Source organism: Sceloporus occidentalis, unplaced genomic scaffold, assembly GCF_023333645.1.
Source record: "Sceloporus occidentalis isolate IW3139 unplaced genomic scaffold, rSceOcc1.0.p SCAF_6, whole genome shotgun sequence".
NCBI lineage: Eukaryota > Metazoa > Chordata > Lepidosauria > Squamata > Phrynosomatidae > Sceloporus > Sceloporus occidentalis.
Genome location: NW_028316986.1, coordinates 77,620,093 through 77,643,660, shown reverse-complemented (window position 1 = coordinate 77,643,660; position 23,568 = coordinate 77,620,093). Strand labels below are relative to the sequence as shown.

General features: G+C 38.1%; 2 protein-coding genes across 8 annotated transcripts in view; both read left to right on the top strand.

The window, feature by feature from the left end:
• Window positions 1-23,568, top strand: part of LOC149310975 (AT-rich interactive domain-containing protein 1B-like) — a 488,779-nt gene that overhangs the window by 353,228 nt on the left and 111,983 nt on the right. For all 7 annotated transcript variants that reach the window (XM_089530142.1, XM_089530140.1, XM_089530138.1 and 4 more), the window contains exon 7: window positions 16,048-16,137. In XM_089530142.1, coding sequence (XP_089386268.1) covers window positions 16,048-16,137 — 90 coding nt within the window. The remainder of the gene's footprint in view (window positions 1-16,047; window positions 16,138-23,568) is intronic.
• Window positions 4,681-4,857, top strand: LOC149310976 (cytochrome c oxidase assembly protein COX14-like). Its single transcript, XM_089528436.1, has one exon. It carries the CDS (start codon window positions 4,681-4,683, stop codon window positions 4,855-4,857), a length of 177 nt encoding a protein of 58 aa, XP_089384562.1.

Here is a 23,568-nt window from a genome sequence, read left to right as displayed (position 1 = left end):
CCTTATAAGGATGCACTAGGACAGGGAGACTGGAAGAATTTTGTGGGGCTGCCTTATTCAGGAGTAAATACTACAAACCACTAGTGTATTAGACTGACAAGGGAGGAATGATGTAAAACTATTAATAAAGGTAGGACAAGCTATGGGGAGTGTTTATTACTGTGAAGTAGGAGAAATAAGGAAATAACTTATTTTAGAGATAGGAAATAACTTAAAGATGTATTTGAGATATACAGTGATCACAATCTTAATAGCTGGATCTAGAGATGTTCTACAGGAGTGGCAAAATCTTCTTGCATAAGAGAGGTGCAGCCATCCTAGCATCTTGGAGCCTAGGCAAGGTCAGCCCTAGTTAATACTTGGATGGGAGACCACTGATGAATACCAGGTGCTCTAGACCATACGTCAGATGAAGGAACTGGCAAAACCACCTCTATTTCTTGCCTTTAAAAAAAACCCTATGAAACTTGTGGGGTTATTATAGATCGACAGGTAACGTGAAGGCGCACACACACACACACATCCATTTTAGCATGCTTAAGGCAAGAAAACATAGTGTAGGTTTACTTGTCCCTCAGTCTGAGTTATGAAAATAGAGGCTTGTTTAAAACACACAGCTCTCTTGGAGACAATGGGCATACTGCTTTACAAAATAAAGGTATCCTTTCCACACTAATCCTTGGGGCAAAACATAAATTATAGTAGTTTGTTAGATTAAATTACCAGAAATGTGTTTTAGTTTTGTACATTTTGGTAATACCAGGAAGTTGAGAGAACAGGGTCACATTGTTCTAGATGCTGTACAAACAATGGAGGGATGTGCTCAAGGCATGCATTTTTATATATAGCTATCATTTTTACACAGCAAATGTGGCAATTCTATTCCAGATCTATCAGCACACAAAGCAACCATAAACACAGCTTAAATGGCCAATTTCACAGGGTTTATGACTGCTTTGTATTCTCGCTATGACACCAATCAGCCAAGGTGTAATCTGGCCCTTAGAAGGCTGTTTAGTCTGTGTGTAATGCATTGCAATTATCAAGGTCCCAGGCTTAGTTCCAGGTGAGCAGTAAAACACCGTCAAGGGAATATCTGTCCATTTGCTCTGCAGTGGAATTAAAGGAAGGGCAAAAGATGTAGCTTCATTAATTAATGTTTGTATCACAGTTCACCATGCAAATGTGGGTGCACCCAGGACAGCTTTCTTGGGATATTTCATTTTTATTTTGTCCCTTGATGATGCAGTACTATTTTTTTTTTTTTGCGTATTTTCTACATGTGCCCATTTTTTCCTACATAAATTGAAGGCCTGAGTTTTGTAAGATAATGGTTTGTTTTCACAGTCGCAATAATGAATATATTTTTTAAAAAAATGAAAAATATTCCATTATAAGTAATGTAGGAAGAAGATTTGTGCCAAAGATTGGAAAGTGGGACAGTGAGAAATGCCCTGGTTTCAGACTGGTCAGAATGGGGCATTCACAGGTACAAGCTGTACCGTGCCATTTTTTTCTCTTCTGCCCCAAAAGCATGTGCATGGGCATGCTATGAGTGGCCACCAATCGCCTCCCTAGTCCCACTCAGCTGCCAGCCCATTCAATTCCCTGCACAGCCGGCCATGCAATCAGCCACCCACACAACACATCATGGAGGCTCCCACACATGCCTGATTCTCAGGCAAGCAACAAAAAAATCCCCTCTGGGCAGCAATGGCGTCTGCAGCTCACCAGCCCCTTACCCTATCTCTGCACTGGTGCACAGTCCACAAACCAGTGTGATAGTTTGCACTTTTCAGCTTGATCTGGAGCAACGTGAGGTGTTATTTGGCCCTGGAGCATGAACTTGTTCTGGCTTTCTCCTGTTTTGGCCTTGTGCATTGTTTGTACAAGTAGGGCTCAAAATTATTATTATTATTATTATTATTATTATTATTATTATTATTATGCTTTATTTATAAAGTGCTGTAAATAAATAAACATTCGATAACAATAATGTAATGTCTGGGAACACTTCCCTGAACAGTATTGTCTTTAACTCAGTTTTAAAAGTGATGAACGGTGCTCATGGGAGAAAGAAGTTCCAGGAGTGATGGGCAGCAAGTGAAAAGGGGTGGATCTGGGACAGAGCAGTGAAAATCCTTGGCTGGAACAGCAGTCCTTGACTATCAGAGTGGAGGGCACAAGTGGTAAGGAGAAAGAAGCTCCAATAAATAAGGAGGGGCCAGCCCATGCAGGGCTTTAAAAGTCATCAACAGAAGTTTGTTCTGACTACAGAAAGAGAGTTGGAGCCAATGGAGGGATGACAATAAAGAAGAAATGTGATTGAAGTAGTGAACAAACATGATGATGAATGCTGAACAGAAATTAAAGAGTGGAGGTGAAAAAGAGGAATCCCCACCAGAAGGAAGTTACAAAAATCCGAAGACCACTAGGGCTTGGACCAGAATCTTGGCAGTAGAGGCCGAAAGAAACAGTCGGATTTTAGCAATATTATAGAGAAAAAATCTGTATGCCTTGGGTATGGCCTGAATCTGGGGGATACACGGCAGGGAAGAATAAAAAATTAAACTAAGACTGCAGGCTTCCTGCACAAGTTGAATAGGGATATCATCAACAAGAATAGAAAAGGAATTTTTCACGGTAGGCTTTGGTGGAAAAACAAGAAGCTTGGTTTGGGACATACTGAGCTTCAAACGCTGGTGCCGTATCCACTGAGAAACAGCTGTTGTTTGAGGCTCAGAGAAAAGGTGGAAAGATACAGCTGAGTGTCATTGGCATACAGATGATAAGAAAAGCCAAAAGAACTAATGGGTTTGCCGAAGGACAGTGTGTAAACAGAGAACAATAGGGGACCCAAAACAGAGCCCTGTGGACCTCCAGCAGATAACAGAATGGGAGAAGAAGCCTGACTACCCATGGCCACTGGAAAAGATCTGTCTGATACAATTTAAACCAATTGAGAACAGAGTCCGAGAATCCAAGGTCAGAAAGTATATCAACTAAGAGACAGTAATCGACGGTATCAAAGGCTGCAGACAGATCAAGGGCAACGAGGACAGAACAAATGCCATTAGCCTTGGCCTGCAAAAGATCATCCAAGATCTTTGTAAGAGATGTCTCTGTAGAGTGTCATGGGTGGAAAGCGAACTGGAAGGGATCTAAGATGGAGTTAGCCTCAAGAAACTCAAGGCAGCGAGAATAAACGACCCATTCCAAAACCCCAGAAAGAAAAGGAAGAAGAGAAATAGCACAATAGCTAGACAGAGAAGAAGGGTCAAGAGAAGTTTTTTCAGAATATGGGAAACTAAAGCATGTTTAAAAACAGAGGGGGAAAGGCCAGTAAAGAGAGAAAGGACATTATCATAAAAGGGAAATTGGAAGTATAATCCAATGGCAATCCAAACGCAATCATGGGGTTTAATGTTATTGCATGATAGACTACCACACGCAATTTCGGGCAATGGGAAGTCAGTCCAAACGCAATCATGAGGTTTCACGTTATTGCGTGAGAGGTGATAACACGCAATTTCGGGCAATGGCAAGCTATTTTTGGGCAATGAGAAGTCAGTTCGAATGCAATTCGAATTCACGTAAATTCGCCCCACTTCTGGCCCCACTTTCTTTTCTGGCCCCACTTTCTTTTCATTCAAAATTAAGAGAAATTCCTCCCGTGTGATAAACTCCAAAGATTAAAGATGTAGAGAAGCGAGGGCAGAAAAGAAGGAGCAACAGAGATTAGAAGACAAGAAGGAACTGGATCAAGAGAACAAGTTGCAGGTTTGGAAGAGTTCATCCAGAGAGACAGGAGGAAATGCACAAAATTTTTTAGTCAAAATTGATTCAAGATTAGTAATAGATGAAAAATCAAGAGGAACAATCTCATAATTAATAGTAGTAATCTTGGTGATGAAATAGGTAGCAAAATCATTAGGAGAAAATAATGAAGATGCAGGAGAAGAAGAAGCTTTTAGCAAAGCGATGAAAGTGGAGATCAAACACTGTGGGCACCTCTCATCAGCGCAAATGAATGATTTATAATAGTTCTGTTTTGCCATAAACAAGGAGCAGGAAAAACCAAATTTATAATGAATAAAATCAGCTCACTCCCTGGACTTTTTCCACACACATTTGGCTGCTCAAGAACAGAGAAACCAAATTGTGGGAGAAAGCCAGGGCTGAGGCCTAGTCAGAAGACACGCATATGGATACAGGGGCAAAGCTGTCAAGAGCTGAAGAGAGAGTGGAGTTAAAAACATTGCAGAATCAGCAGAATCCCCAAGATTTAGAGAAGAAAGATTAGAATCCAAGGTCTGACTGAGATGGTCACAATTGACAGACTGAAGATCACGAAAATAGTGTTGAACAATATGACAAGGAGGTGGAATATGAGCAAGAGTAAAAGAAATTAAATAATGATCAGAAAATGGAAAATCATATGCCAGGTAGTCAGAGATGACACACTTCACAGCAAGAACTAGGTCAAGACAGTGACTGAGTGAATGGGTCAAAGAATTAGAATGAGGTTGCAGGCCGAAAGAAGCTAAGAGGGAGCTAAAGCATAGGGTTGTCAGATTTTTGGAATCGTCAAGGTGGATATTAAAGTCACCTAAGATGGAAAGACGCTGCCAAGGGATATTACAGAAGGGGAAGGAGGAGAGACCCAGGCTTCCAGCAATAATGATTTCTGCAAAGCAGCTGGCTGACTTTGGCTATAAGACCTTCTCGGGCTCCATGATGCTCCTTACTCTGCATGGTGGCTACCTCTGTAGTGTCAGAGCATATCGCTATTTCCAAAATCAGAGTAAAATAAAGCAGCTTGAGCAGCAGGAGATAACATCTACAGTTAAAGACTGAACACTGTCTCCCAACATCTGACCATATGATCCTTACTGAACATGAGATTGCTGTGTTTCAACAGACATTTCTACCAGTTTTTGGAATTTTGGTCATAATAGGCATTTCATGCTGTGATAAGAAGATAAAAACAGGTCCATAGCTATGTACAGTCGGCCCTCCTTATACGCGGATTTGCCATGTGCAGATTTTAGCATATGCGCATGGCAAATCTGGGGAAATTGTCCCCAATGGCGGCACGCATGCAAGCGCACCTCCATTGGGGACAAAAGTCCCTCTCTTCCCTCCCTCCTACCTATCTACATACTTACCCTCCCTCCCCCTTCCCCTCCCTGCTTACCTGCTCCGTCGCTGCGCCAACTCTTCCTCGTCACCACGGGAAAGGCTGGGTGCTGCTCATGGAGGCCAAGAGGCCTCCAGGCTGCCCCCGGCCCTTCTTCCTCACCGCTGCCGCCTCGGAAGAAGGGCTGGGGGCAGCCTGGAGGCCTCCTGGTCCCCAAACTGCCCCTGGCCCTTTAAGACCAGCGGCGGGAGTGAGGAGGACAAAGCCAGGCCTCGTCCTCCTTGCCCCCGCCACGGAAGAAGGGCCGGGGACAGCCTGGAGGCCTCTTGGCTTCCATGAGCAGCACCCAGTCTTTCCCACGGTGACGGAGGAGGAGGCGGCATGGCGAAGGAGCAGGTAAGCAGGGAGGGGGAGGGAGGGAGGGGAGGGACTTGAGCATACGCGCACCGCCATTGGGGACAAAAGGGACTTGAGCAGATGCGGATTTTGGCATATGCGGGGGGGTTCCGGAACGGATCCCCGCGTATACCAAGGGCCCACTGTAGTTATTACATTTTCTGTTTACAGTTTTTTTCCCTTTCTGTAAATAAAAGCCGAGAACTTCTAAATATTAAAAAAAAATAGAAAAAGAAGGGGGGAAAGAAAAGAAAAAAGTTGTCTAAGATCAAAGAGTGCATCCATTTAAAAGAATCTCAGTCATGACTCAAGTCTGAGAGGAACTGGGTAGCAGAATCAGGTGAGCGATAGATAACCACAACCCGCAGGTGTAGAGGAAAGAAGAGTCTAATGAAATGAAACTCAAACGAGGAGACTCAATAGCTAGGGGGAAGAGATAGAACTTGACACTGGCAAGAATCAGACAGTAAGATGCCAACCTCTCCTCCTCTACCCTCAGAGCGGCTTGTGTGGGTGAAAGAAAGTCCATCAAAAGAAAGGGCAGTAGAAGTAGCAGTATTGTGGGCAGGGAGCCAGGTTTCAGTAAGAGCGGGGAGATTAAATGATTCAGAGAGCAAAGGGTCATGAACTGCTGCCGCTTTAGGGGTAGTAGAATGACACTTCCAGAGTGAACAGAGAAATGGAAAGTGAGAGAGAGGAAGAGGCCAAATGAGGATCAAATTGGGAGATATGCATGGGGCCATGAAAAGGAATGGATTGATGACCCAATGATCAACAGCAAAAGATGTGATGATAACAAAAACAGAAAAGCAATAGCCAACAGTGTTCAGTAACTTTGCCTGTCACTGCAAGAAAGCAGAAGTCTGATGGATGAAATAGTCAAATGAGAAATTAACTCATAGGAAGTTACACTGACTAATTCCAGTTTCCAGTGAGTGAGCTAACTTCTGGGTAACTCCAAAAGCTACAAAGTTGCAGTTAATAAATTTCTGAAATCAATTACAGCTTAATTAGGATTGAAGTCCTGATGACGGCAGCTTTCAAGCCACCAGAGCTCATACTCTACTGCTGGTATGACTACGGGGAGGGGGGCTTTCAAGCTCCAGAGTTTTTTCTCCTCAGAGCAAAACCACTTCTTTTTGCTAAAATGGACAACCCGTGAATCCACTTTCTTTCTAGTGGCTACATTTGAAGATAACACGAAACCATTGCATAGTGTTTTGTGAAGGAGCCTTGCGCTCATGTTTTTTCCTTCTGAGCTTCAACCATGGCCAGACAAATTCTGCTTAATTTTATGTATGATCTGTATGAATAAGCCAGCTTCAAAATTTGGTTCTTGACCCTTTCTTTTTCATATAAACCATATTATGAGATTTGTCTCTTCATGGCTATTCCAGACAAAAAGGGTGGATGCAGGAGCAGGTTCTTATATATTTTAATTTAAATATGGTAAATGGTCCTGCTCAAGTCCAGCTATCTTGAAAAAAAATGCCTTGTTTACTGTCGGTTTAAATAATTCACATTTTGAAAAAAGCTACTGCAAAGAGAATAACTGCATAATCTGTGAATAGCAGACAAACTGTTATGCTTTTGAAGATGTCCACAAATGTTTCTCAAACCTGTATAAAAAGAGTTCTTACTTCTTTTAACTTTTAATAAAATATGGTTTGGGATGTAATTATGGTGTAATATTAAGCCCTTCTTCTAGACATGATCTCTCCAGAATAGAAGGAGGCAATAAATTTTAAATAGTTTCCATTGTACAGGCACCAGTAGTTGCTTTTCATAAAGATTGTTATAGGCATTCCATTTTACCTAACATATAATATGACCATTATGGCTGGCACACAGTGCTGTTGATTTGACTGGCATCCATATTACCAAAACCTGCATGGTACTCTGCTAAAATATCTGGGATCATTGCCTGATATTTTATTCCCTGTGGTATATTTTGAATTCATGAAAGTCTGCAGTAGTGGTTGGCTTGTTTAGTAGACATAGTAACTTGCTATTGTGCAATCATGGTTATACAAAAATAGCAGAGCAAAATTGGCATTGTGAAAAGGCCTATGCTGTTGGGCTGTAAAGATTGCTCATGGCTTTTTGGTCTTTATAACGACAATAACGATGATGATGAATATGTGTTTGTTGGTTGCAACCATTCCCTTCAGTTCAGTATTGCAGTTTGTCACCTACAGTTATGTTCCATATAAGGACATGCTACCACATAAAACCAAATAAAAAGGCAGATCATCTTCCTCCTTTTTCCTTGGAGTAAACATAATACTTCATTTTTAGTTACAAGTGATTCTGTATAGTGTGGTAGGCTATGATTTAGACACCTTGGGATTACAAAATCCAATCTTACAAGATAGTTGCCCAATTCAGTTTGCATAGTTGTTTTTTATTACCATTATTTGGTCCTTTTTACTCAAGTCTAAAATGCAAGTGATATATTTGCCAACATATTGATACATACCTGGAGCACCTCATATGCAATGAGTTCATGAAATTGCTACAAAACTCTGGCATGCTTTCAGGGACATTATGTGTTCTCTGAGGAGGGAGAAGAAAACGCTAATACAGTGGACCCTTGTTATACGCTGGGGTTTGGTTCCCAGATCCCCCGTGTATAACAAAATCCATGTATGCTCAAGTCCCATAGCAAAATGGTGTCTCTTATAAAAAATGGAAAATCGAGCTTTGATATTTGAAATTTATACTTTTTTTGAACATTTTCAAACCGTGTATGCTTGAATCCGTGTATAAAAAATCCGTGTATAAGAAGAGCCAACTGTATATGCAAAAAAAACCCCAAACACCTGTATTCATGTCTAGATAGACCCTTGCATACAGACAAAAGTACTAAACAAGTGACACATATCATTTTCTAACTGTCTTGTCTAATTGGATTAGAATTTATAATGACATTATATAAGTTTTGGAAAAGATGTATTTTTAAAAGCATGTCTAAATATTGCAGGTCTGTACACATTATAATGTGTAATCTCTGCCAGATAAACTGAGCAACATACATTTGCTTTGAGCTTATTCATTGCTGTGGAAGAGTGCTATTGAATCCTCATAGAAAATTTCAATTCAAGGTCTTTCCAACAATGCTTCTCTGCCTCCTATTTTGTTGCCTGAGCTGCAAACAATCCAGTTCACTTGGAATTAAACCAACACAGATAGTCCCTTGAAAACCAAAGGGGCTAAATTATCATGAATCCAGATATTCTAGGAAGGAAACAGTTGTATTCCAATTTAGCCATTTGTTGTTTCCCATGGCACCATGTGACACAATACTTTTTGGAAAACAATAAGTTTTTAGGTTTCCTTGAAATAGCCCATTTAATGGCATTGCTTCAGGCATATGCAGGATGAATCTTTTTGCTGTCTGTTTCCCAGAAATTACTGTTTGTTTACAGTCTGGAATCACTGAATCTGTCCTACATTCATTATAATGTAGAAACGTCATGTCTTGCTACGTTTAATTGAAAAACAGTGTCACTGTTTGGTTTTGATGTGTTCTCTTTTTCTTAAGCAAGCTTTAGAGAAAAGGCTGAGGGCATTACAGGTTTCATTGGCAGTATCACATATTGTCTTACAGTGAACCTTGCCTCTATTTGCAGATTTGCAAACTGTGGAACCAAGGTGTTGTTGCAGTCTCACAGAATATTGCAGTTTGTACAAAGCTCTCCTTGTTGAAAACCTTGAAAATTGTAGATGAGATAGGCAAGCAGTAATTGGTTTAAACTACAGAGAGGGAGATACAGATTAAAAGTCAGAAAAAACTGATCTGAATGCAGCTTTGCACTAGGACAAGAACAAGTTGTTTACACTGCATTATGCAGGAGTAATCTCAATGGAGCACAATATAACTTAACTGACACACAGAGGACTGTATCGGGGAAGGGGGGCATTGGGATGCAATAGAATATTTTGCTTACAACGTTTTAAATAAAATCTTATATAGGCATTGTATAGTATATCCAGCCCTAGGACAATGGATCCTTTCCAATAGATTTTGTTCTCTAGAAGCCTGACGTCACTATATTTCTCTTCAAATTAACTACTTAAGCTAGTGTTTTCTCTGGTTATCCCTCCCTCCCCATATACCAGTGGCTAGTATGATATTTATACCCATTGGCTTCAGTTGTTTCTTTCCTAGAAATCTACCACAGACCATGATCCATAAACCACTACTTTTGGGTAGCATTCCTTTAATCAATTTTACAGCTACACAGTTTTATATCTCTTTAGGTTGTATATTATTCTAGCATCTTTCCATGAAAATCAACTATGGAACAGTTGGCTAATTAGTTTTAAATGATGAAATGAATGAAGTAGAAATTGACTTTGCAGCTATTTACACTTGATCCCAGACTATGACACTGCAAAACAGCTTTGAGGAATGACAGATACCATGTTTTGTCTTAAAAGGAGGGAAGTTAATATTTGCATAGATGTTAACATGAGATTTTCACATCAACCAGCTCATCGAAGAGGAACATTTTGAATATGACAAAACAAATATTTTATGTTCTTGTATGTGGAAACGGGATAATATTGCAAAGTGTGAATTTGCTTTAAAAATGGATAGACTTAATTTGGTCTACCATATATAATATTTTCAGTACCATAGGACTGAAACCTATATTTCACTAATACTTGTTTCTTAGCCTATGCAAACCTTGGTAACCTACAGGAAAGTCCAACATGTGTCCCACTGGTGATACTACTAGTAAAGGTGGCTACTGTGCATGCCTTTTAATAGTAATAATAGAAAAGAAAATCAAAGTAGGCTACCAAATGCCTTCTTTGATCTGATAGAAACTCTGGATTTACTGGATGTGTGCAGATTTAAATATAAAAATTTCAATGGCGTCACCTTTTTCTCAGATGTACATAATTCTAGTTCAAGAATAGATATGTTCTTGATAAATAAAAAGATGCCCACGAATGTTCAAGAAATGGAGGTTCTACCAAAAATTACATAGGATTTTAATCTGATAGAATGGCTATTGAGAGAGAAAAAGAAGAGAAGTCAACTGGAAATTAAATGAAAAGCTGTTAAAAGACGAGGTGTTATTAGATAAAAGGAACATTTCAAAAATAAATGAAGAAGAAAGGATTCTGTAAAATCAGGAATAACATTGATGGAAATATTAGAGGCAATAAAAATGGAAAACCAGGAAGACCCCAGGCCTAGATGGACTAATGGCCTTATATTATAAAGAATTAAAAGAAGAAATAATACCATTTTAAAAAGTCTTAAATGAAGTGCCAACAGGAAATAAACCAGCAGCGTGGGGCACGGCTAACTTAATTGTTACAGTGGGTCCTTCTTATCCTCCGTGGGTTTGGTTCCAGGATCCTCCATGGATAACAAAATTCATGGATGCTCAAGTCCCATTAAATATAATGGCATAGCAAAGTGGTGTCCCTTATATAAAATGGAAAATCAAGGTTTGCTTTTTGGAGTTTATGCTTTTTTTCCATATTTTCAAGCCGTGGATACTTGAATCTGTGGATAAAAAATCCATGGATAAGGAGGGCCAACTGTATTTACAAAGAAATGAAAGATCCCCAAGAGACAGGTCAATTTCTCTATTAAATCAAGATTATAAATTTTTTACCACAATAATAGCTAACAGACTTAAGAATATTTTTCACAAATAGATTTAGGGCATCTTTCTCCCAAAAAGAAACCTTAGAGCAAATATAAGAACAATCCTGAATGCAATTGAATATTATGGGGGGAAAACCAACAAAAAGAAATTTGCTATGATCCTATTGGATATGGAAAAGGCTTTTGACAAGGTAAATTGGACCTTTTTGTTTGAATTAATATGCAGAATTAAGCTAGGCCAGACATTTCAAACATGGGTAGAGAACATCTATATTGAACAATTATCACAAATACTGACAAATTGTGAAAGAACTAAACCGATTAAAATTATAAAAGGCACCAGACAAGGATGTCTGTTGTCTCCCCTGTTGTTTATTTTGTTATTGGAAGCCTTAAATAGAGAAATCAGAGAAAATAAAGAACTAACAGGAATTAATTTAAAAGGACTAAACTATAAATTGCAAACTTATGCAAATGACTTAGTTATTTTATTGGAAGATCCTATGAAAAGCATACAAAAACTATTAGAAATGATAAAGCAGTTTAGAAAATTGGCAGGCTTTAAAATAAACAAAAATAACAGTTATGATAACAAAAAATATGATGAAAAAAGAAGAGACAGAATTAACAGAAATTACAGAATTTAAAGAGAAAAAAGTAAGCAAAATATTTAGGCATTTGGATATCAAAAAAATATAGATCTATAAAGAAAATTGGAAGAAAATCAAGGAAGATATGCAAAAATGGTCCAAAATGAATGTATCAATGTCGGGGAATGTAGCATCAGTAAATATGAACATTTTACCTAAGATGAATTTTCTATTTCAAAATTTACCAATCATTACTAAGGAAAATATATTCAAGATATGGCAAAAAGATATAACAGAATTTATATGGAGTAGGAAAAAAAGAGTTAAGTGGAAGACTTTAATAGTAAATAAATAGAAGAATGGATTCTCACTTCGAGATTTCAAATTATACCATATGGCAAGTGCATTGACCTGGATCTCAGACTGAAAAAAATTATACAGTATATGCAATGAACTGAAAAACTGAGGTGATACCTTCTTATAAAGATTGGTTAATTAAACTAGCAAGACATGATACAAATGGATACCCTAACTGGTTGTTTAAAAAACAAATCAGTACAAAAAATTGAAGAAGAATGGTCAGTGGTGGAAAGATATTGGAAAATTGTATGGCCGAATGTTTAATCTGTAAAGACATATGTGAATGGGGAAAAGATAGAGATAATTCAGGAAACAAGAGCAACAGAATAGAGTAAATGAGATTTCTATGTTTGACAATAGCTATGCAGATTAATATAAGAAAAAAGATTCAACATAAAACAGAAGTACAAGACATGTCATTGTTAAATCAAGTTTTAAGGATGTTGCTTGATGTAAATAATAATAATAATAATAAATTGTATTTATATACCACTTTTCCGCAGATCACCGCTTATGTATGTTAACATATATGTATGTTAGGTGTGTAGGAATATATGTATTGGTGTTATGTGGTTATATTTTAATGTTTTTATGCTGAAATTGCAATAAAAAGAAAAAAATAGTAGTAATAGAAACTGTAAAAATACATTGCCCTGTTTGTAGGGCTATTCTTATCATAGTACTGTGGAAGCACTTAGAATGAAATGTATAAATGTCAAAGGCTAAGTTATTGCTGACAATTCATTTCCTTTAGCAATATCATTTGTTTTGTTTTCTTTCTCCTATATTTAATCCCTGCTTTATCTTAGCAATATTAAAAATGCATTTGTGGTGGGAATGCCTTTCTGTGTATGAGTTTTGGAAGAAACTACTAGACACAAAAGTCCTATTGTTCTAGTGCTGATGAATGTTCTGCTGATGAGAACAAGGGAGAAGTCCTATTCCGTTATGGAAAGCAGAGTGTCCTGTGACCTTTCCCGGCAGTTACACCTGATCCCCCTTGTTGTCAGCTTTTAAGAGAATGTTAAAACTGTGGAGCCCTTCCTCATCCCCATCCTCATCCCACCTGTGCATTTTTGTTGTTGTTGTTGTGCTGGTTCATATTTGATTATAAATTGTTTAGTGCTACATTTATTTTTATACATGCCTTGCATAGAAAGAGAGAACACACATTTTTAAAAATAAAACAATAATCAGATAACCAAACGTAAGCAAGATTTAATTATTCTATCTTTTAAAGAATCTTATTTCCCAAGTCAACACTTTACTGCACAACTTCAGGACTACAAATTGATGAGTTAACTAGTTTAATACAAGTCCAAGAGGAGAGGAGTAACTTTGATAAATAAGTGGTCTTCTCTTGATGCATCCTAGAACATTTATTTTGATTGTCTTAATTTAGAGGTGTGTCTTTCCTGTTTGGTACTTGAGTGCCTCACATTCCTGTTATGTGGATGGATGGATAGATGGATTGATGAATCTATGGGTGGGTATGGGGATGTTTGTGTTCCCTTCTTCAGTTCAAATGATAATGAAACATTGAAATTCGTTCACACTTAGAAATATTATATTTGTTTTGTTTGCATTCCATTGGGATGTCTAAACTGTATTTCTGGATGTTCAACTGAAATTTTAAATAAATCTAAATAAATGAGTTTTATGTTACTGCAGTGCTAGAAATCTGGGGTCTGGAGGAGAATTTCATTGGAGAGAACAGAATTATTATTTGAGAAAACAGTGACCTGATTTTGCCTCTCACAGCTACACCCCTGAGTGACTGCCACACTCAGTGTGATGCTAAGTGTGCCTGTCCATTTAAAATGCAAACAGCATCTGTAGGGGGCTGGTAATGAAAGCAATTTGGGGAGAGGCATGCTCTTTCCTTACCTGCTGTGAACATGAGGAAAATCCCTCTTCTGGACCTGGTAGCAGTTTAGGTTTTCCTCATGAATTAAAGACCACATTCTATGCAGAATCTTGCAAAGGAATCCAGCAGGAGAGAAATGGCCAACACCGCAATGTGACTTTAGACTTAAGATGTTGTACCTATACAGCAACATGATCTGGAGTGATTCTGCTGGCACTAACTCCCATTGCCAGATGAGCATAGCCAGAACATGCACAGTTCTGGTGCAGCAAGGATATCATGCACAAAAATATACATGTGGTTTTGTTGTGTAAGGTTTTTATAGTGCAGGATTATAGAAAACAGCGATCTTGCACACACGTAAAATGTGTGGCTGCAGTTGACATTGGCCCAAGTTCCTTTTCCTGTTGCATACATTTGGGTTGCATCAGACTGGCAAAAGTTGCAGCTACAATGTCAAACCTTTTACCTCACTGCTTGTATGAGTTTATGGCTTACAATTTATCTTTGAATTTTGTGCACTTTCACCAAGTATATTGTGGAAAACAATGTAAGTGTGTGTGGGAAGATTATCAGAAAGCTGCACAGTTTTCTGTGTGTAGTGAAAAGACTAAGAGCATAGATTTTTACTACAAAGCTGTGCAGGTTTTTCAATCTGTTCTATAGTTCTCAAAAAGTATACAGTTTATGTTGTGCCAGAAACAAGAACCTTTGACATGCCATTTTTCTTCTCACATAAGTTTCCTGAGTGATCAGGAATTCCAAATTTGACCTCAGTCAGAAAACTGTCAAATTGCTATTCCATCACTAGTTGAGAGTAGAACTAACAATGATGAGGGTATAATTTTATTGGGGTTTTGGCCCTATGGGCCCAGCTTTGTGAATGAAACCTTTGAAGAATTTTGTAACATCTTACATGGTGAGCATAGCTGGCAGGCAATTTAGCTGGGACAGCATTTATCCCATTAATTTCAAAAGAGCTATATCCTGCTTTTTAGAAACTTCTGATTTAAATTGCAAGTTTGGAGGTACTTCTCACTGGAAATAAAAACAGTATAAGGAAAATGGATAATAAATTTTGTCTCTGTGCCACTTCCTGTGTTGAATAGATCTGCCACTCTTTTTGGGTTAGTGGGGTGGGGGGTTGAAAAAGAATCTGAATCACAGAATTAAAAGAGGCATCTAGTGTCATGTGTAATTTGACCTCACATAGATAGTGATACAGCTACTGTTGATGCAAGCAATTCTGTCTGCATCATTGCCTATAGCTATGTAAATATTCAGGTCGAGATGTAAATCAACTTGTGATGTGCTTGTGATGCCATCTGTGAAGTCACATTTTCCTTTGGTTAAACATTATTTGGATTCCTTTCTCAGTCAGTTCACATGCTAGTTTTGGATAGTGTAAGTTATGATTTAAGCTCTTCTTTGGATGACACAGTTCATGCCACAGGCATTATATACACATTAGTTTTACTGCTCTGTTAAATTTGACTCTGAGATAACATTCAATCTATTGATTCAGTGGTAGATTGTTTTGTTTTGTTTCAAACAACACAGATGAAATTTATCTTTGGTTCTGTTGTTGGCAGCTGTCCATTGCTGGCTGGAGGCCAGATAAAGCTCGACAGGATGAGTCCCACTGTTCAGCAGACTTGGATTTGTTAAACTGCCTCACAAAAATATGTGTCAGGAGATTTGCAACTGCAAATTGGATCATGTCAGTGATGTTGGGAACAGGCTCAGTACAAAATTGAACGTCTCAGCATGCCTGTTGTTAAATATGTTTATGCATGCTTTTTTCTTGGGCTCCAAGTAATAAATAAATATATAAATGAAGAAATGGTTGTAAAAAGGCTAAACCTATTGCATTGTCTCTGGGAAGGACACAGCACATTTTGGTCATTTACAGAACAGTCTTGTGCATGGTTTCCCAGGAGTAAGCCCAACTGGACACAATGGAATTTACATTCAGAGAAAATGTTTCAGTTATGTTTTCCTACACCATATTTTGCTTCACTGGGAGCAAGTTATTTATTTTATCTATCTATATATGTTACAGGTAGCCAGATGCCATCCCAGACTCCTGGTAGCCAGTCAGAATCTGGATCCCATCCTGCTTTGAGCCAGTCCCCGATGCCCCAGGACCGAGGTATGTGTTAGAAGATAAGTAGCATTGCATTGAAGGCTGATAAAAGAGGGGTGATATTTGCTTGTGTGTTCTTTCAACAAGGAAATCCAACTTTTAATCATTTATTAGCAAAAGTTCTATATGAAACTATTTTCTGTGGGGACAGTAAATGAAAAAGAGGTATCTACAAAACTTAGTTAAAATAAAGAGCTCAGTGTTCTAAAAACATTTGTTATCAGAGGATCTTGCTAGATTCCCAGTGGTCTTCAAAAAAAGGCCTGGACACAGGAAACATTATTTATAAATATCTGACTTAGAATTTGGTCTCTGAAGGATAAGCATGTTAAACTGTTTTGCAACCAGCAATTTTCCCACCGTTTCAAAATGTTGATAAATTCATATGCTTTTTGTGATAACCCATAAATTTTCTTTTCCTATAAAATTAAAGCAGATTGGAGTGGGTAGGCTGAAAATGAATTTCTGTCCCTTTTGTCTCAAAATGCCTTTCACACTGCAGTTCAAATGTGTTCAACATGATCTTAGAGGAACAGAGTCTTTATTCCTACAATGCAAAGTGAGATTCTGTGAATTAGTATATGAGCGTGTATTGCTAATCAGCAATTTTTAAAGGATTAGAAAGAGAGGGAATGTGTGGGTTCTTTTCTATATTCCATGTTATTTGGAGCAAGGTACTAGTTTCACATGCATTTGTTGCTGCAGTCAAAGATGGGATAAAGTACACACTCCATTATTGTCAGAAAGAGAAGAGTACAATCTGTCCTGGAAACACTGCCCCAGCTCTCTCATCCATCAAGCCTTTTGCATGAGCATAAAAAGTTATGCCTGCTGAAATTTTGAAGTTCTTGGGCATTGTTTTCCTTTGCTTCATTCTTTGGATCCTTTGTTACATGCCCCTAGGTTTTACATTCAATGTATCCTTGGATCATATCAAAATCCATAATTTTGGCCCCAAAACCTGCCCTCAACTTGTACAGGAGGTCAACTTACAGTCCAGTATGTATGGTATGTTTTCTCTATGTCAAGAAATAGAGGCTGGGGGTTTCTTATGTTTGTACTTAGATCTTTCTTAGCATGTGGGCAATCCCTTCTCCACCCCCTCCTTGGAATCTACCTTGAATCATATATCTCAATGACTCTATTGAAGAGAACTGATTGCTGGCTTAACAAGTTCACTATGAATCATCTGATCTCACCCACAAACTATAGTTATAGGTGTTCCTTATCACATCTTACAAAATGCAAATATCTTTGCTGGAGGTGCAAAAATATACCGCCAGTTAACTGTGGCTTTGGGTTCAGCCACGGTACCTAAATCATGTCAGAACTACTGGGCTAAATGAAGGGGGAATATTTTTCCTGTAGTATTAAATTCTGGGCTGCAAGAAGACTCCAAGTTCTAGGGCTTAAATCTCTTTTTGCTGTGCATTTATCTGCCCTTGGGAACGTTTCCAGCTGAGGTCACTGATTGGAGCTGAACATCAGTGTCTTCATTGCCTCATGAAGAATCTGATGAAATGCAGGGGAGAAAAGCATCCAACTTTTAATCACAAGGCCAAATAAAAATGGTTGGATTTTTTTTTTAATGAATAATTTATTGTGACCTGCAGTTTGAGAATTTAGACTCTAATCTTCAAATTGCTCTGTTGGCACAAGCCTGCTGCCATTTTGTTTCTAAAAAATTCTTCCACTGTTTCTCCTCAACAGACTTGCCTTTTTATTCAGAATATTTATTGAAGCTCCTGTCATGCTACAGCTAATCTTTGTGACCTAGCTTGTTTAAAATGTCCATTTGTTTCATGCAGCAGATATGAAATTTGTAACCAGTGAGGTCATATTGATTTTTTGCAGAGCACGTTTCCCCAAAGCTTCTGTAAGGTCTGAGAAGTGCGCATATAAACATGCGTGCATTCCCTTTTGTGCCCTGTCATTGATTAGAAACTTCTTTGAAATGGAAAACTTCACCTTTTTAAAAGGCTGTTACATTAGTTGATTCTTTTGCTTGCTTGAACTGTTTTCCACTGAACAGAAGAAGGGAAAGCACAAGGGCTCAAAGGGAAGGTGCTTGTCATTTACTGATAAAAACCCAAGCAGAAAATCGTTCCTGCTGAAGACACCTGATCCGCAGGCATCTGTTACAGTAATTTAAACACTTGACTTACCAATCTAAACGTTTCCAGCTAAAAACATCAAGTGACCCTCCAATTTCAGTCAGTGTTTTTGTTCCTTCTAGCACTTTGTGTAACATTTCTGTCCTTGTTCAGAGAAATGAATGAACTGATGGAACAAAAGACCACTAATGTGTTTATTGAAAAGATCTCAGCACTCTTGGTTCTTAGTCACATTCTCTGTAGAATGTTTTTACTATTTAAGACCACAATTGAACACAGTTCTTGAGTTCAAGCCACACAAACAATCTATTATGTTTATAGTTATTTCTTTCTGAAAATGTTTTATTTTATTTATTTTATTTTATTTTATTTTATTTTTGGGTTTACCATGACTGCTTAGCAGCCAGCTGTGTGTTTTTAAGCCTAAGAGTATAATATATGTCACTATCACAAAACAGAATTTTGGACAAATGTTGTATACAAGCTGTTGTATTTCCAAAATTTGGCATCAGAGGGATCTTCAAGTTAATAAGGTGTGCTTATCATGTGTTATCCACCACTGGTTTAACCTATAAGGTCTGTGGTCTGGATGCTGGTTTGTCAGGTAAGCTATAAAAATATTGAAATACTATTTATCTATTATGTGATCTCTCTGTTAGACTAAAATAGAAAATATAAAATCTTTTATTAAAAGATTAATGAAAAGTGGCTAAATATTTTCTTCTGTATTCTAAGAGAGCTCCCCAAGCACCCATTTGTTTGGCATCCTGAGTGCACTTTTTGGTTTGAAATAAGTATGCCCTGGTTCATCATCCTCAAATTAAAACAGCAGAGAGGAAACAGCTAAAAACACAGAATCTAATGGAAACATTACATGCTCTCATGCTGTTATTCTGGCATATACTCTTGTGTGGGGGATGCTTTAAAAGCCCTTATTTATTAAGGCAAATGTATATGGGTCAGGATTAATTAAAAAAAAACTTCTAATTGTTCTTCCATTATAATTTTCACAGCAGTATGTAGTTAAATATTCATGATAATGCTGATGATATGCTAAAGGTCTGGAATAGGTCTGGAGTTTCAAAATCAACACAGGTTATTTAACCCTTTTCATCTGGTGCACCATCAGAGACTTGCTCAGTAAAATCCCAGAGCTCTGGAATAATTAGAAGAAAGTAATGAGGATTTAATTAGTCCTTGAAATGTGCTGAAATAGGACCACTGAGAACTTTTTTTCTCCCTGTTTGGACATGGATTGCAAGTAGAATTGATGCCATTGCAGTTGCTGTGATGTGCTAGAAAATGTATTCCATTGCTGGAGGCAGTTTCATGGCACCATTCTGTGACTGTCAGATCTGCATGGAAGGTACCCATCATGAGAGCTTCCGAAAACCCCTTGTCTGTGCCACCCTTTGCCAATATCCAGCTTTTCATCCTTCTTCCTCTAGGGCCTTTCCCCCCCTTCCCATCATTTACGAGCTGCATCTTGTGATAGTGTTTCATCTTGCTTTGTGTCTTGGTTTTACATGGGAGTGGAGAGGAAAGAGGGGGTGTTCCAGTACTGTGTTCAGGGGGGGAGGCATTGCAAAGAATCACAGTGGGTAACAAATTGCAGCCTTATAGAATCCAGGTGTTGAGTTGAGCAAAACCTTGATCTATTTGAAACAGCTGCATGTGAGCATTATCTCAAAATCAAGTTCTTATTTAGTATTAGATCTTCACAGAAGTGATATTTATCAGTAGCTGCAATGTAGTAAATTTAAATGGCTTTTTGGCACTGGAGATTGTTATCCACCAAGAAGCAGAAACAGATGGGATGTGATCTGGCATTTTGATGTTCTCTTTGTGTTTTTCCACGCACACATACTAAACAGCAAACTGAATTTCTGTAACTACAAGCTCTTGATTTACTTATTCCTTTTAAAGTTCTTTACTTCCATCATCTACATCCTGTCACTTCATCACCCATTTATTTTCATTTAATGAAACACAAACACATTTATCTCTTTGGAAGTCATATGTACCTCTTAGGGAATTTTCTCTCATATATCGTACTCAGATATTATTATGGTTTAATATTGACATTTGATAAAGAATCCCTTTTCCCTGACATCTATTTACTATCTTTAAGTGAGAGACAAAGTAAGAAAAATCCTACTCAAATTGCAATTTGAATAGTATTATGGATTGTTTTTAAATCTTAAAAGGATGCCCTTTCTCCTATTCTTCTTTCACATGGGGATTTAAAATCTGATGCAGAGAAAAGAGAGTAAATGTATTCTTGCAATTATTTTTTCTTTTTAATGTGGATTCATTTCATACTTCTATATTCCCCTTATCCTCAGCCATCGAAATTATTGCATAGCAAATACACATACATAACACTTCAAATTAAATCTGGTAAAATACAGAATCATTAAAAACATACATAGCAGGAAAATAAAATATAATCAGAAAGCTAGGGGTGGTTTACACATATGGTTGCAGAACTTTCAGCATGTTTCTTTCCAGTGGTGCCTTTCCACACATTTATCCATGAGCCAGTGATTGTTTTCTGGTCATAATCCAGAACGTTCATGAAGGTATACACAATCCCTTTGTTGCCATTTTGCTTTTTCCTTTATACAAATGGTGAAAGGAAAGATGAAGCCCTGTTTAATGACAGCTTATCATAGTATATAAACTAGGAAACATGATTAATAGCTTCCAAGCAAACCCAGGATTCAGAGGCCGTCTTTGGATGATGCACTCAGCCCTCCCTATCCATAATCTGTGGCTACCGATTCAAGTATCCATGGCTTGAAAATATTCAAAAACCATGTAAAATCTGAAAAGCAAACCTTGATTTTGCAATTTAATATAAGGGACACCATTTTATTATCCACTGTATTTAATGGGACTTGAACATCCATGGCTTTTGATATCTACGGGGTGAACCAAACCCCAGTGGACATAAAGGATGCACTGTATTTGAAAGTTTGTTTCTGAATCTGGCTGGTTTGCAAATCATTAGACATAGTTACTGACCGAAAGGGAAGAGCATGGTGGCAGCAGACAGCTGCATGCCAGTGCATGGAGCTCATTGATATTCCAATTTATTAAATTGGAATTTGATTGTCCAGACATGGCCATTGTGGGTTACTTTGCAGTTTAATTGTTTGTCATTATCATGCAACAGTTGGACCCCATTTCTACATCTGTAGATGGGGAACTATTAAGGGTCAATTATACAACCAATTAGGACCTTCCTAATCTTTTCTACTCCTACTTCATAGGTCCCTTAGGTCTATCTGTAGACCCCCCCATCCCAGGATCCATGGATGTTAGGAACATCTGGGATAAACCAGTACAGTATCTAAATAGCCTAAAGGCACCAGATCCTGTCTGATCTTGGAAGCTAAGCAGGGTCAGCCCTGGTGAGTACTTGAATGGGAGACTGCCAACAAATACTAGGTAGTATAGGCTATATTTTAGAGGAAGGAACTGGTAAAATCACCTCTGACTAATCCTTGCCTAAGCAAACCCTTATGGGGTCACCATAAGTCGACAGGCAGCTTGAAGGACATAAACACACATGCTAAAACAGAAAACCCAATATATAAAATAATCAGTTCCCAAATATCTGCTGGAGTCAAAAGGTCTTCACTTGACAATGAAAGAGAGTTCAGACTCTACAAGGAGAGCAATCCCTCTCCTCCATTCCCTCCAAGTATTCTTGTGAAGGCAGTGGAATTGAGAAAAGTGTTTTCCTCTTAGTGTTTTTGGGCAGTGTCATATGGGAAGATACAATCCTTCTGATAACCTAGACCCAAGTTTCATAGGATTTTATAACCTTATTTGGCATGTTTTTATAATTGGGCCATCCAGTCCTAGATATAAACCAGATTTCTGCAAGCATATGTTATAAAGGAATCCTTAGGACACTTGAGAGACAGCATGGTGCAGTAGTTTGAGCATTGAACTACCACTCTGGAGATCAAAGTTCAATTCCCCATTTGACCATTTTAAACTTACTGGATGAGTTCTGCACTCTCAGCCTCAGAAAACCCCATGATAGGGTTACCTTAGGGTCACCATAGAGTCAGCGTAGTGTAGTGGTTTGAATGTTGGACTAGTACTCTAGAGACCAGGGTTTGTCTCCCAGCTTGGCCATGTAAACCCACTGGGTGACCTTAGGCAAGTCACACTCTCTCATTGCCTTAGAGGATGGCAATGGCAAAACTCCTCTGAAGAAAATTACCAAGGAAAACTTGCCAAGGGTCGCCATAGGTCAGAAACAACTTGAAAGCACAGAAGAACAACAACAAAGAGTCACTACAAGATGGAAATGACCTGAAGGCACACACTACAACATAGGGCTCTTACTGAAAACCTCACTATACAGGTTAGAAACAAATTGAAAGCTGTCCTTAAGTACTAAAGCCACAAAGCAAAAAGAGCTAAGTCATGATATTTCTTTAACATGCCACAAACCAATTAACTGTGTCTTTTGAATATATTTTAATCAGTGAGAGTCTGGGAGATATGTGGTATTTCTCTTCCAATTGGGATTTATGCTTTCAGTTTGAGACATTTTCCTACTGACTTTTGGTCTGGTTGGACAATGCATGTCAAGGGGAAAGGGCAACTTTTCTGGTTCTGGTTCAAGCCTTTAAAAGTGATGTCAGAGTGCCAGACCTGCTCTGTTCTTGGAGAATCTCAATGCCAGTTCCAGCACCTGATGGACAGCAGCTTCAGACCGAATATCAGCCAGTTTCATCTTTAGATTGAGCTGAATATTTTTGGCATGTGCTAAATATACAGCAATAGTGCCTTTTTTGCTAACAGAAGTGAAAGGAACAGAGTATATCTGAGAGAAGAAGCCATCCTCATAAACTGTTCAGCAGCAGAAGACAGGCTTGAATTAAATAATCATGTCACCTGAATCAAAACCTAAAAACAAGTCTCAGACAAATATTGTTATCCAGCAGCTGGTTACTGGAGGTTTCCTTTGGTAAATGTAGTTATATTCTTAAAGATGAATTTTTATATACTAAACTAAAACAGGATTATTTTATTTTATTTTTATTGTTGCTGAGACTGGGGAAAGAGCATCTGATTATATTCCTGCCTTTATATAATAACTAAGAGTAAGACACCTCAGTAGAAATACTTATTCACATTTTTGTTAGATGTCTGAAACTTCAGCCTCTAGGCTTTGGCAAGAAAATAGGTCAGAATGTACAATGCTGAAGGACTTCAGAAAGTGACAGTAGATATTCCTGTAACTAGCAATAAAGTTACTGAATTTGGTCACTCACTCTGGGACAAGTTTCCTGCATGA